The 13,974-nt window shown below is 65.5% G+C and overlaps 2 protein-coding genes across 4 annotated transcripts in view; both read right to left on the bottom strand.

Moving 5' to 3' along the window:
• Positions 1–6,584, bottom strand: part of LOC130265912 (cyclic AMP-dependent transcription factor ATF-7-like) — a 63,684-nt gene extending 57,100 nt beyond the window's left edge. Inside the window, exon 1 of the mRNA XM_056515252.1 lies at positions 6,489–6,584. The gene's annotated coding sequence lies outside the window, so the exon portion shown is untranslated. The remainder of the gene's footprint in view (positions 1–6,488) is intronic.
• A 2,587-nt stretch (positions 6,585–9,171) lies between these two features.
• Positions 9,172–12,841, bottom strand: ATP5MC2 (ATP synthase membrane subunit c locus 2). Of its 3 annotated transcripts, none has more exons than XM_056515234.1 (5): positions 12,787–12,841; positions 11,886–12,020; positions 10,708–10,779; positions 10,441–10,601; positions 9,172–9,350 (listed from the first exon to the last, which is right to left on the bottom strand). In XM_056515234.1, the coding sequence occupies exons 2-5, from the start codon at positions 11,925–11,927 to the stop codon at positions 9,236–9,238; spliced, it is 390 nt and encodes a 129-aa protein (XP_056371209.1). In that variant the 5' UTR covers positions 11,928–12,020; positions 12,787–12,841; the 3' UTR covers positions 9,172–9,235. The 3 variants fall into 3 exon arrangements, with proteins under 3 accessions (XP_056371209.1, XP_056371207.1, XP_056371208.1); XM_056515232.1 differs by having other exon boundaries at positions 11,886–11,998; positions 12,787–12,840; XM_056515233.1 differs by having other exon boundaries at positions 9,214–9,350; positions 11,886–11,978; positions 12,788–12,826.
• Between the last annotated feature and the right edge of the window lie 1,133 nt (positions 12,842–13,974).

Below are 13,974 nucleotides of genomic sequence, written 5' to 3'. Positions count from 1 at the left end.
CACCTGTCCCTGCCCCATCCCACCTGTCAGTGCTTTATCCCACCTGTCCCTGCCCCATCCCACCTGTCAGTGCTTTATCCCACCTGTCAGTGCTTTATCCCACCTGTCCCTGCCCCATCCCACCTCTCACTGCTCCATCCCACCTCTCACTGCTCCATCCCACCTCTCACTGCTCCATCCCACCTGTCCCTGCTCCATCCCACCTCTCACTGCTCCATCCCACCTGTCCCTGCCCCATCCCACCTGTCCCTGCTCCATCCCACCTCTCACTGCCCCATCCCACCTCTCACTGCCCCATCCCACCTGTCCCTGCCCCATCCCACCTGTCCCTGCTCCATCCCACCTGTCCCTGCTCCATCCCACCTGTCCCTGCCCCATCCCACCTGTCCCTGCCCCATCCCACCTGTCCCTGCCCTTATTCACCTTCCCCAGGCTCAGGTGCTGTTTCAGAGCCCCTGTTTGACACAGGAACCCCAAATTCCAAGGGGAAGCAGAGAAAGCCCAGTGAGTGGTTTAACTGGGCACAGCTTGGGCTAAACTCGGCTTTACACAGACCTGGGCTCAGCCAGAACTCTCTGCAGATTTGAGGCAGCAGAGAAGGAGATGGACTGAGCAGGACCTGGAGATCCAGGGAGGATTCCAAGCAGGAACTGGGACAAAAGCTGTGCAGGGAGGGCTGGCTGAGCCCAGCTTGAGTCTCCCCAGGTAGTTTCAGCCTCTCCAGGCAGTTTTAGTCTCTCCAGGCAGGTTTCAGTCTCCCCAGGTAGTTTCAGCCTCTCCAGGCAGTTTTAGTCCCCCCAGGCAGTTTCAATCTCTCCTCACACACTCCCAGCCCAAAGAAGCCCCCTCCAGCTCCCCAGGTGAGCCCACCCTGCTCACCCTGACCCCACAAACCCCTTAAACCCCAAACTGGGAATTCTGAATCCACTGGGAACGGGGAGAAGGCGATGGGTGAGGGCCAGGACAGGTCGCTGGTGCTGCAGGGCTCCCACCCCAAGGCTCATTCCTGGCAGCTTTGCTCCCTGCCTGCAGCACAGCTCTGTGCTGAGTGAGGGGGTTTGGCAACTGCAGTTTGGGAAATCCAGCCTCGACTCAGTGCCAGGAATAGAAAAAGGAGGAGGGAAAAAAATGAAGGAAAAAAAAAAATAAAAAAGAAAGTAGAGAAGGCCCCAAGCAAGGCTGAAGGATAAATAAACCCAAGAGGCACAGCAGCGTCACGGGGGATGCAGCAGAGCCCAGAGCCAAAGCTGCTCCTTCCCTGACACAAAAACCACCCCGTGGGCACAGAGCTGCTCCAGGAGCCCTGCCAGGCACAGAGCTGCTCCAGGAGCTGCCCCAGGAGCTGCTCCAGGAGCTGCTCCAGGAGCCCTGCCAGGCACAGAGCTGCCCCAGGAGCTGCCCCAGGAGCTGCCCCAGGAGCTGCCCCAGGAGCCCTGTCAGGCACTGAGCTGCTCCAGGAGCTGCTCCAGGAGCTGCCCCAGGAGCCCTGCCAGGCACAGAGCTGCTCCAGGAGCTGCTCCAGAGCCCTGCCAGGCACAGAGCTGCTCCAGGAGCTGCTCCAGGAGCTGCCCCAGGAGCCCTGCCAGGCACTGAGCTGCTCCAGGAGCTGCTCCAGGAGCCCTGCCAGGCACAGAGCTGCTCCAGGAGCTGCTCCAGGAGCCCTGCCAGGCACAGAGCTGCTCCAGGAGCTGCCCCAGGAGCCCTGCCAGGCACAGAGCTGCTCCAGGAGCTGCTCCAGAGCCCTGCCAGGCACAGAGCTGCTCCAGGAGCTGCCCCAGGAGCTGCTCCAGAGCCCTGCCAGGCACAGAGCTGCCCCAGGAGCTGCCCCAGAGCCCTGCCAGGCACAGAGCTGCCCCAGGAGCTGCCCCAGAGCCCTGCCAGGCACAGAGCTGCCCCAGGAGCTGCCCCAGGAGCCCTGCCAGGCACAGAGCTGCTCCAGGAGCTGCTCCAGGAGCCCTGCCAGGCACAGAGCTGCCCCAGGAGCTGCCCCAGGAGCTGCCCCAGGAGCCCTGCCAGGCACAGAACTGCTCCAGGAGCTGCCCCAGGAGCTGCCCCAGGAGCCCTGTCAGGCACAGAGCTGCTCCAGGAGCTGCTCCAGGAGCTGCCCCAGGAGCCCTGCCAGGCACAGAGCTGCTCCAGGAGCTGCTCCAGGAGCTGCCCCAGGAGCCCTGCCAGGCACAGAGCTGCTCCAGGAGCTGCTCCAGGAGCTGCTCCAGAGCCCTGCCAGGCACAGAGCTGCTCCAGGAGCTGCTCCAGGGCTCTGCCCGCCCGGAGATGCTGAGAGTGCTGAGAGAGCCCCAGCGAGGAGGAGGAGGAACGGAGGAGAAGAAGGAGGAAGAGGAGGAAGGAGGAGGAGGAACAGGAGGAAGGAGAAGGAAGGAGAAGGAAGAAGGAGGAGGAAGGAGGAGAAGAAAGGAAGAGGAGAAAGAAGGAGGAAGGAGGAGAAGAAAGGAAGAGGAGGAAGAGGAGGAAGGAGTTGAAGGAAAGAGTAGGAAGGAGGAGAAGAAGGAAGGAGGATGCCCCTCCCAGGATGGACACCAAAGGCCAGCTGGACCCCACCCCACTGTGCTTCCTCTCCCAAGCTCCCCAGTTCCCAGAGCCAGGGGATTCCCTCCCCACACCCCCCAGCCCTGAGGGGTTTCAGAGCACATGGGAACGGAGCAGCAGGAGCAGCTGGGATTGGTTTGCAGCCACAGCCCCTGGATCTCCCCCCAGGGCACGGCCAGAGCTGCACCAAGCCCTCCTGCACCTGCCCAGGTGGCTGAGAGCACCTGGCACCTGCACTGGCACAAACCCCAGGCAGCACTGGGAGCTGCTGGGAGCACCCTGGGGAAAGGGAAGGTGCAGAAAGCAGAACCAGAACAGAAACACACCACACAGAGGAGCCTGGGCAGAGAGAAAGGGGAATCTCCAGAAAATCCCTGGAGAACACTGGAATAAATCCCTGGGGAACACTGAGATAGATCCCTGGGGAGCACTGAGATAAATCCCTGTGGAGCACTGAGATGAATCCCTGGGGAACACTGAGATAAATCCCTGGGGAGCACTGAGATGAAACCCTGGGGAACACTGGAATAAATCCCTGGGGAACACTGGACTAAATCCCTGGGGAACACTGAGATAAATCCCTGGGGAACACTGAGATAAATCCCTGGGGAACACTGAGATGAATCCCTGGGGAGCACTGAGATGAATCCCTGGGGAACACTGGAATAAATCCCTGGGGAACACTGGAATAAATCCCTGGGGAGCACTGAAACACCTGGGGAGCACTGAGATAAATCCCTGGGGAATACTGGAATAAATCCCTGTGGAACACTGAGATGAATCCCTGGGGAGCACTGAGATGAAACCCTGGGGAACACTGGAATAAATCCCTGTGGAACACTGGAATAAATCCCTGGGGAGCACTGAAACACCTGGGGAGCACTGAGATAAATCCCTGGGGAGCACTGAGATAAATCCCTGGGGAGCACTGAGATAAATCCCTGGGGAGCACTGGATTAAATCCCTGTGGAACACTGAGATAAATCCCTGTGGAGCACTGAGATGAATCCCTGGGGAACACTGGAATAAATCCCTGGGGAGCACTGAGATGAATCCCTGGGGAACACTGAGATGAACCAGAACAGAAACCCACCACACAGAGGAGCCTGGGCAGAGAGAAAGGGGAATCTCCAGAAAATCCCAAAAGCTCTGCCAGGCCTGGCCCTGCTCTGGGCACAGGGGACAGCCCAAGCTCGGGGCTGGCAGGGCAGGCAGGGTGAGAGCAGGTGGGGAGGGATGTGGAGAGCAAGAGAAATACCTGGGGAAGGCTGAGATACCTGGGGAACACTGAGATAAATACCTGGGAGGGACTGGAATAAATACCTGGGAGGGACTGGAATAAATACCTGGGGAACACTGAGATAAATACCTGGGGGGGACTGGAATAAATACCTGTGAGAGACTGGAATAAATACCTGGGGGGGACTGGAATAAATACCTGTGAGAGACTGAAATAAATACCTGGGGAACATTAAAATAAATACCTGGGGGGGACTGGAATAAATACCTGTGAGAGACTGGAATAAATATCTGGGGGGGACTGGAATAAATACCTGGGAGAGACTGGAATAAATACCTGGGGAACACTGAAACACCTGGGGAACACAGATAAATCCCTGGGGAGCACTGGAATAAATCCCTGGGGAACACTGGAATGAATCCCTGGAGAACACTGAAACAAATCCCTGTGGAACACTGAGATGAATCCCTGGGGAGCACTGAGATGAATCCCTGGGGAGCACTGAGATGAATCCCTGGGGAGCACTGAGATGAATCCCTGGGGAGCACTGAGATGAAACCCTGGGGAACACTGAGATGAATCCCTGGGGAGCACTGGAATAAATCCCTGTGGAACACTGAGATGAATCCCTGCAGGGCATGCTGAGCAGGGTGCACACAGCCCCTGGGGGCTCGCTGGGAAGGGCTCAGGGTCCCACAGGTGGGACCACCATGGGCTGGCACCCAAAGCAGGGATTTGGTCACAGGAAAAGGGAAAAAGGCTCCTCTCAAAGCAGACAGGCCTTGGGAGACTGAAATCCCAGCTGAAATCCCAGCTGAAATCCAACTGAAATCCAACTGAAATCCAACTGAAATCCCAGCTGAAATCCCAGCTGAAATCCCAACTGAATTCCAACCAAGGACCAAACCCTTCTCTGAGAGCTGCTCCAAGCTCCTCAGTGCTGGTTAACTGGAGTAAATGGAATTAACTGGAGTTCACTGCAGTGGTTAACTGGAGTAAATGGAATTAACTGGAATTAGTTAAATTAACTGGAATTCACTGCAGTGGGTTAACTGGAATTAGTTAAATTAACTGGAATTCAGTGCAGTGGGTTAACTGGAATAAATTAAATTAACTGGAATTCACTGCAGTGGTTAACTGGAATAAATTAAATTAACTGGAATAAATTAAATTAACTGGAATTCACTGCAGTGGGTTAACTAGAATAAGTTACATTAAGTGGAATTCTCTGCAGTGGGTTAACTAGAATAAGTTAAATTAACTGGAATTCACTGCAGTGGTTAACTGGAATAAATTAAATTAACTAGAACTCACTGGAATGGATTAACTGGAATAAACTAAATTAACTGGGATTCACTGGAATGGTGCCCTCAGAGGCACCTGGACGGGCAGAGAGGTGGCACCTCCAGAGGGACAAGTGACAAAGGAAGGGGCAGGAGGAACAGAACGGGGAGGGTGTGAGGTCACACCTGAGCCAGGGGACCCTGCCCTGGGTCACACCTGAGCCAGGTGACCCTGCCCTCAGCTCCAGGGCAGATCCCCTGTGCCAGGCCAGGTGAGGACAGGTGAGCAGCACAGGTGAGCAGCACAGGTGAGCCCTCCCCACTCGCAGCCCCTCTCGCTCCCCAGGGGAATGAAGCACAGAGAACAAACTCCCCCAGCTCTGCAATTCCTGCCTTGCACCTTCCTGCACCGAGCCCTGCCACCCAGCACTGCTGCACCCCCAAATCCCCCCGGATCCCCAAGTCCGGCTCTGGGGGTCCCACCAGGACCCTCCCCCAGAGCTCCTCCCCCCCTCTGAGGTTCCCTCTGCACCCCAAATCTCTGCAGGACCCCCAAATTCCCCCTCACCATCCGAAGCCCCTCAGGGCTCCCACAGAATCCTTCTCCTTTAAACCCCCCGGTCACACCCGCTCGTGTCCCCCAGGAGCCCCCCAGCCTTGAGCTCCCTGCGGACCCCGCAGTCCAAAATTCAGGGGCTCCCCCAGGGCACCCCAGCCCCAATTCACGGCTCCCCCAGGGGCCCCCAGCCCCATTCCGGGACTCCCCCAGCCCCAGTTCACGGCTCCCCCACACTCCCCCAGCCCCATTCCGGGACTCCCTCAGCCCTAATTCACGGCTCCCCCACACTCCCCCAGCCCCAATTCGCGGCTCCCCCACACTCCCCCAGCCCCAATTCACGGCTCCCCCACACTCCCTCAGCCCCAATTCGCGGCTCCCCCACACTCCCCCAGCCCCACTCCGGGACTCCCCCAGCCCCAGTTCACGGCTCCCCGACACTCCCCCAGCCCCAGTTCACGGCTCCCCCACACTCCCCCAGCCCCAATTCACGGCTCCCCCACACTCCCCCAGCCCCAATTCGCGGCTCCCCCACACTCCCCCAGCCCCATTCCAGCTCCCCCCGGACCCGCCCGGGCCCCTCGCTGCTCCCTGGCCCCACCCCGTGGGCGGGGCTTGGCCGCAGAGCGGCGCCCCCTCAGCCGCCATTGGCCGCCGCGGCCGCCGCTCAGGCGCAGCGCGCGCCGCCATTGGCCGGGCCGCGCTGTCCCTCACGGGGGGCGGGGCGGGCGGAGCCGCCGCCTCACGAAAACTCGGGCAGAGTTGTGGGGGGAGGGGCCGGCCGGGGCTGCCGCCGCCACCGGGGGTTCCCCCGCCGCCGCTCGGGGCCGCGCCGCTCCCGCCGCGCCGCCGCCGCCGTTACCTGAGGGCGCCGGGCCGGGTCCGCGCGCTGGCGCCGCTCGCGCTGGGGCTCCCGCCGCCCCCCCCGCCCCGCGCGCCAGGCTCTCGCGAGAGCCGCGGGGCGGGAACGGCGCGGCCGCCAATGGGAAGCGCCGGGGGCGGGGCCTCGGCAGAGAGGGGGCGGGGACAGAGTGAGGGGTGGGCGTGGTCATGTGCAGGCCCCGCCCACGGGCCCCGCGCAGCACGTGGGAAGCGGGGACACCCCGGGAAACCGGGACACCCCGGGAAACCGGGACACCCCGGGAAACCGGGACACACCGGGACACACCGGGAAACCGGGACACCCCGGGAAACCGGGACACACCGGGACACACCGGGAAACCGGGACACACCGGGACACACCGGGACACCCCGGGGAACCGGGACACCCCGGGAAACCGGGATACCTGGGACACACCGGGAAACCGGGACACACCGGGAAACCTGGGAAACCGGGACACCCCGGGAAACCGGGATAACCGGGACACACCGGGACACACCGGGACACACCGGGAAACCTGGGACACCGGGACACACCGGGACACCCCGGGAAACCGGGACACACCGGGAAACCGGGACACACCGGGACACACCGGGACACCCCGGGACACCGGGACACACCGGGACACACCGGGAAACCGGGACACACCGGGACACACCGGGAAACCGGGATACCTGGGACACACCGGGAAACCTGGGACACACCGGGAAACCGGGACACACCGGGACACACCGGGACACACCGGGAAACCTGGGACACCGGGACACACCGGGACACCCCGGGAAACCGGGACACACCGGGAAACCGGGACACCCCGGGAAACCGGGATACCTGGGACACACCGGGACACCCCGGGAAACCGGGACACACCGGGAAACCGGGACACCCCGAAACACCTCGGACATGGGGAAATCGGGACACCCCGAGACCCCCGGGACACGCCCGGGACACCCCGAATCGCAGCCACGGCCGGGCCCGGGCCCCTGGCACACCCCAAAGCCCGGGCACGGCTGGAACTGTCCCCCCCTGCAGCTGGGACACCCCAAACCGGCAGCTGGGACACCCCAAACCCGCTGCTGGGACACCCCAAACTCGCGGCTGGGACACCCCAAACCCGCTGCTGGGACACCCCAAACCCGCAGCTGGGACACCCCAGACCCGCACCTGGGACACCCCAAACCCGGAGCTGGGACACCCCAAACCCGCTGCTGGGACACCCCAAACCCGGAGCTGGGACACCCCAAACCCGCACCTGGGACACCCCAAACCCGCTGCTGGAACACCCCAAACCCGCACCTGGGACACCCAAACCGGCAGCTGGGACACCCCAAACCGGCAGCTGGGACACCCCAGACCCGCAGCTGGGACACCCCAAACCCGGAGCTGGGACACCCCAAACCCGGAGCTGGGACACCCCAGACCCGCAGCTGAGACACCCCAAACCCGCACCTGGGACACCCAAACCGGCAGCTGGGACACCCCAAACCCGGAGCTGGGACACCCCAAACCCGCTGCTGAGACACCCCAAACCCGCACCTGGGACACCCAAACCGGCAGCTGGGACACCCCAAACCCGGAGCTGGGACACCCCAAACCCGGAGCTGGGACACCCGAAACCCGCAGCTGGGACACCCCAGACCCGCGGCTGGGACACCCCAAACCCGGAGCTGGGACGCCCCAAACCGGCAGCTGGGACACCCCAAACCCGCTGCTGGGACACCCCAGCTGGGACACCCCAAACCCGGAGCTGGGACTCCCCAAACCCGCTGCTGGGACACCCCAGCTGGGACACCCCAAACCCGCGGCTGGGGCTCCCCAAACCCGGAGCTGGGACACCCTAAACCCGGAGCTGGGACACCCCAAACCGGCAGCTGGGTCTCCCCAAACCGGCAGCTGGGACACCCCAAACCCGCAGCTGGGACACCCCAAACCCGCGGCTGGGACACCCCAAACCCGCTGCTGGGACACCCCAAATTCGCTGCTGGGACACCCCAAACCCGGAGCTGGGACACCCCAAACCCGCAGCTGGGACACCCCAAACCCGGAGCTGGGACACCCCAAACCCGCAGCTGGGACACCCCAAACCCGCGGCTGGGACACCCCAAATTCGCTGCTGGGACACCCCAAACCCGGAGCTGGGACACCCCAAACCCGGAGCTGGGACACCCCAAACCCGCGGCTGGGACTCCCCAAACCCGGAGCTGGGACACCCCAGCTGGGACACCCCAAACCCGCGGCTGGGACACCCCAAACCCGCGGCTGGGACACCCCAAACCCGCACCTGGGACACTCCAAACCCGGAGCTGGGACTCCCCAAACCCGCGGCTGGGACACCCCAAACCCGGAGCTGGGACACCCCAAACCCGCGGCTGGGACACCCCAAACCCGCAGCTGGGACACCCCAAACCGGCAGCTGGGACTCCCCAAACCCGGAGCTGGGACTCCCCAAACCCGCTGCTGGCCCCCGCAGCCCCGCCCAGCCCGGCTGTCCCGCCGGCAGCCATGTCCGCCATGTCCCCCCCGTCCCTTCGGGGACACAGCTGAGAGCTCCCAGCTCAGCCCAGAGGGGACACTGCCACCTCCCCGGGGTGACCGTGTGGGGACAAACCCAGCTGCAGACACACAGGTGACGCCGGCCAGGGCCAGCAGGGACACACGCAGAGCTCAGGCTGTCACCAAACCGTCTTTATTGCCGGCCCCGGCCGCGAGCTGTCCCCGCCCCGGCGGTGTCACATGGCGAAGAGGATGAGGAAGGCCACCATGAGGCAGAAGAGCCCCATGGCCTCGGACAGGGCGAAGCCCAGGATGGCGTAGGAGAAGAGCTGCTGCTTGAGGGAGGGGTTCCTGCGGGGGCGGGCCGGGCTCAGGGGGCACGGCGACCCTGATCCACCTGTGCCCCTGTGCCCCCCGAGCCACCCTGTGCCCCCCCAGAGCCACCTGTGCCACCTGAGCCACCCTGTGCCACCCCAGAGCCACCTGTGCCACTCAGAGCCCCCTGTTCCCCCTGTGACCCCAAGCATCCCTCTGCTCCCCAGCGTCCCCTGTCCCCACTGTGCCCCCCGAGCCTCCCTGTGCTGCCCCCAAAGCCTCCTGTGCCCCCCGAGCCCCCTCAAAGCCCCCCTGTCCCCCCCCTGCACCGCCCTAGAGCCACCCTGTCCCTCCCCAGAGTCCCCTGTGTCCCCGAGCCCCCCTGTCCCCCCCAGAGTCCCCTGTGCCCCCTGTCCCCCCTGTGTCCCCCAGAGTCCCCTGTGTCCCCGTGCTCCCCGTGCCCCCCAGAGTCCCCTGTGTCCCCTGTCCCCCCTGTCCCCCCCAGAGTCCCCCGTGTCCCCTGTCCCCCCTGTGTCCCCCAGAGTCCCCTGTGTCCCCGTGCTCCCTGTCCCTCCCCAGAGTCCCCTGTGCCCCCCTGTGCTCCCTGTGTCCCCCAGAGTCCCCTGTGTCCCCGAGCCCCGCTGTGCTCCCTGTGCCCTCCGTGCTCCCTGTCCCCCCCAGAGTCCCCCGTGACCCCTGTCCCCCCCAGAGTCCCCTGTGTCCCCGTGTCCCCTGTCCCCCCCAGAGTCCCCTGTCCCCCCCAGAGTCCCCTGTGTCCCCTGTCCCCCTCTGTGTCCCCGTGCTCCCTGTCCCCCCAGAGTCCCCCGTGTCCCCTGTCCCCCCTGTCCCCCCCAGAGTCCCCTGTGTCCCCGTGCTCCCTGTCCCCCCCAGAGTCCCCTGTGTCCCCTGTCCCCCCCAGAGTCCCCCGTGCCCCCTGTCCCCCCTGTCCCCCCCAGAGTCCCCTGTGCCCCCGAGCCCCTCTGTCCCCCCCAGAGTCCCCTGTGTCCCCGAGCCCCCCTGTCCCTCCCAGAGTCCCCCGTGTCCCCTGTCCCCCCCAGAGTCCCCCGTGTCCCTGTCCCCCCCAGAGTCCCCCGTGTCCCCTGTCCCCCCTGTCCCCCGCCCTGACCTGGCGTAGCCGATGATGAGGCTCCCGAACACGGTGCCGATCCCCGCCCCCGAGCCCGCCACGCCCACGGTGGCGGCGCCGGCCCCGATGAACTTGGCGGCCGTGTCGATGTCGCGCTGGGCAGCGCTGGTCCGCAGGGCGCGGGCGGCTCCGGGCGGTGCCTGGGGCAGTTTGGGGGTTCAGGGGGGGTTCAGCGCACCCCGGCCGCTCGGGGGGCGCGGTCACTGCCCAGGTCACCCCGCCCTCCCCCGCCCAGGTGTGTTTTACCTGCTCCGGCCGCGCCTCGGGGCCGCTCAGCGCCGACAGGGGCTGGGCCAGCAGCCGCGGGCTCCTCCTCGCCTGCGGGGCGCGCACGGAGTCACCGGGGGCACACAGAGCCACGGGTCACCCCAGGGCCACCGGGACACCCCAGAGCCACCGGGACACCCCAGGGGCACCGCCAGAGCCACCCGGGTCACCCCAGAGCCACCGGGACACCCCAGGGGCACCCAGGCCACCCCAGGGGCACCCCCAGGGCCACCGGGACACCCCAGGGGCACCGGGACACCCCAGAGCCACCGGGACACCCCAGGGCCACCGGGACACCCCAGAGCCACCCAGGCCACCCCAGGGGCACCGCCAGAGCCACCGGGCCACCCCAGAGCCACCGGGACACCCTCAGGGGCAACACCAGGGCCACCGGGACACCCCAGGGCCACCGGGACACCCGCAGGGGCACCCCCAGAGCCACCCGGGTCACCCCAGGGCCACCGGGCCACCCCAGGGCCACCGGGACACCCCCTGGGCAACCGGGTCACCACCAGGGTCACTGGGTCACCTCCAGGGGCAGCCCCAGGGCCACCGGGCCACACCCAGGGGCACCGGGTCACACCCAGGGGCACCGGGACACCCCCAGGGGCACCCCCGGAGCCACCGGGTCACCCCCAGGGTCACTGGGTCACCCTTGGGCACACTCAGCCCCTCGGGGCAGGGACAGGGACAGGGACAGGGATAAGGGACAGGGATAAGGGGCAGGGACAGGGATAAGGAACAGGGATAAGGGACAGGGATAAGGGACAGGGACAGGGATAAGGGACAGGGATAAGGGGCAGGGACAGGGATAAGGAACAGGGACAGAGACAGGGATAAGGGACAGGGACAGGGATAAGGGACAGGGACAGGGATAAGGGACAGGGACAGGGATAAGGGATAAGGGACAAAGACAGGGATAAGGGGCAGGGATGGGAACAGGGACAGGGATAAGGAACAGGGATGGGAACAGGGACAGGGATAAGGGACAGAGATGGGGACGGATAAGGGACAGGGATAAGGAACAGGGGTAAGGGACAAAGACAGGGATAAGGGGCAGGGATGGGAACAGGGACAGGGATAAGGGACAGGGATAGGAACAGGGACAGGGATAAGGGGCAGGGATAAGGGACAAGGTCAGGGCTGGCACTACTCACAAGTGCAGGAGCAGAGGAGACGAACTTTGCACAGGTGAACATGGCGAGGACGGAGGGACACACGGACACGGCCGAGGGACACACGGACACGGCCGAGGGACACACGGACACGGCTGCAGGGACACACGGACACGGCTGCAGGGACACGGGCAGCAGCAGTGACCGCCGTGACCCGGGCCCGGGGGGTCACACAGGGGACACGGGGACACGGGAGAGGGGCAGGACGAGCCGCTGGCACCCGGGTGGCACCTGGGGCAGTGCGGGGTCAGGGGGAGCTGCTGGGGAACGGCCTGGGGACCCCCAGCCCTGGCAGCACATGTGTGTGTCCCCGGGCTCGGTGTCCCCTCAGAGCTCTCAGTGTCCCCTCAGAGCCCTCAGAGCTCTCAGTGTCCCCTCAGAGCCCTCAGAGCTCTCAGTGTCCCCTCAGGGCTCTCAGTGTCCCTCAGGGCTCTCTGTCCCCCCTCAGAGCTCTCAGTGTCCCCTCAGAGCCCTCAGTGCCCCCTCAGGGCTCTCAGTGTCCCCTCAGAGCTCTCAGTGTCCTCTCAGAGCCCTCAGTGTCCTTACACAGCTCTCTGTCCCCCCTCAGGGCTCTCAGAGCCCTCAGTGTCCCCTCAGGGCCCTCAGTGTCCCCTCAGGGCTCTCAGTGTCCCCTCAGAACTCTCAGTGTCCCTCAGAGCTCTCAGTGTCCCCTCAGAGCTCTCAGTGTCCCCTCACAGCTCTCTGTCCCCCCTCAGGGCTCTCAGTGTCCCCTCAGAACTCTCAGTGTCCCCTCAGGGCTCTCGGTGTCCCCCCCCCGGGCTCTGTCTCCGTTCAGGGCTCTCGGTGTCCCCCCTGGGCTCTCGCAGTCCCTCAGATCTCTCGGTGTCCCCGCTCTGTCCCCGCTCCGTCCCCCCCCTCTCACCGGGCTCAGGTCGCGGCCGCTCCGTGTGCGCAGGCGCGGCCGGAAGCGGGGCCGGAAGTGCGGGCGGGGAGGCGGCGAGGCCGCGCGAGCGCCCCCTGGCGGGCGGGAGGACCCGGAGCCGCGCGGGGGGCGGGGCCGGGGCGGGGGCGGGGCCGCGCGCGCCCTCTGGCGGGAGAAAGGGGCAGCGCAGGTGCGCGCGCCGGGGTGAGCACGTGACCGTGCACGTGAGGGCGGGGGGGGGGTCACCGAGACCCCTCCGTGTCCCCCCCGTGTCCCCCCCGTGTCCCCTCCTGTCCCCGGGGGTGCAGGGAGGGCGCAGTGCCACCCCCAGCTGCTGTGCAGTGTCCCCCCCACCTTGGGGACACTGTAACCCCCCCAATCCTGTGTCGTCCCCTCCCGGTCCCCGTGTCCCCCCAATCCCGTGTCCCCTCCCCGTCCCCGTGTCCCCCCCCGATCCCTGTGTCCCCCCAATCCTCTGTCACCCCCCACCCCGATCCCTATGCCACCCCCGTTGTCCCCGTGTCCCCTCCCCCCGATCCCTGTGTCCCCCCAATCCTCTGTCCCCCCCGGGTCCCCGTGTCCCCCCGCTGTCACTTTGTCACTTCCCCCGGTCCCTGTGTCCCCCCAATCCCGTGTCCCCCCCCCAATCCCGTGTCCCCCCCGGGTCCCCGTGTCCCCCCCCAATCCCGTGTCCCCCCCAATCCCGTGTCCCCCCAATCCCGTGTCCCCCCCAATCCCGTGTCCCCCCAATCCCGTGTCCCCCCCCAATCCCGTGTCCCCCCGGTCCCCGTGTCCCCCCCCCAATCCCGTGTCCCCCCAATCCCGTGTCCCCCCAATCCCGTGTCCCCCCCAATCCCGTGTCCCCCCAATCCCGTGTCCCCCCCCCAATCCCGTGTCCCCCCCAATCCCGTGTCCCCCCCCAATCCCGTGTCCCCCCCCGGTCCCCGTGTCCCCCCCAATCCCGTGTCCCCCCAATGCCGTGTCCCCCCCAATCCCTGTGCCCCCCCCCGATCCCGTGTCCCCCCCCGATCCCGTGTCCCCCCCAATCCCGTGTCCCCCCCAATCCCGTGTCCCCCCCAATCCCGTGTCCCCCCCCAATCCCGTGTCCCCCCCAATCCCGTGTCCCCCCGCTGTCCCCGTGTCCCCCCCCAATCCCGTGTCCCCCCAATCCCGTGTCCCCCCCGTCCC

This window comes from Oenanthe melanoleuca, linkage group LGE22 (genome assembly GCF_029582105.1).
Source record: "Oenanthe melanoleuca isolate GR-GAL-2019-014 linkage group LGE22, OMel1.0, whole genome shotgun sequence".
In the NCBI taxonomy this organism is placed as follows: domain Eukaryota; kingdom Metazoa; phylum Chordata; class Aves; order Passeriformes; family Muscicapidae; genus Oenanthe; species Oenanthe melanoleuca.
The sequence above is the reverse complement of the archived record's forward strand: the minus strand, read 5'-3'. Positions and strand labels throughout refer to the sequence as shown.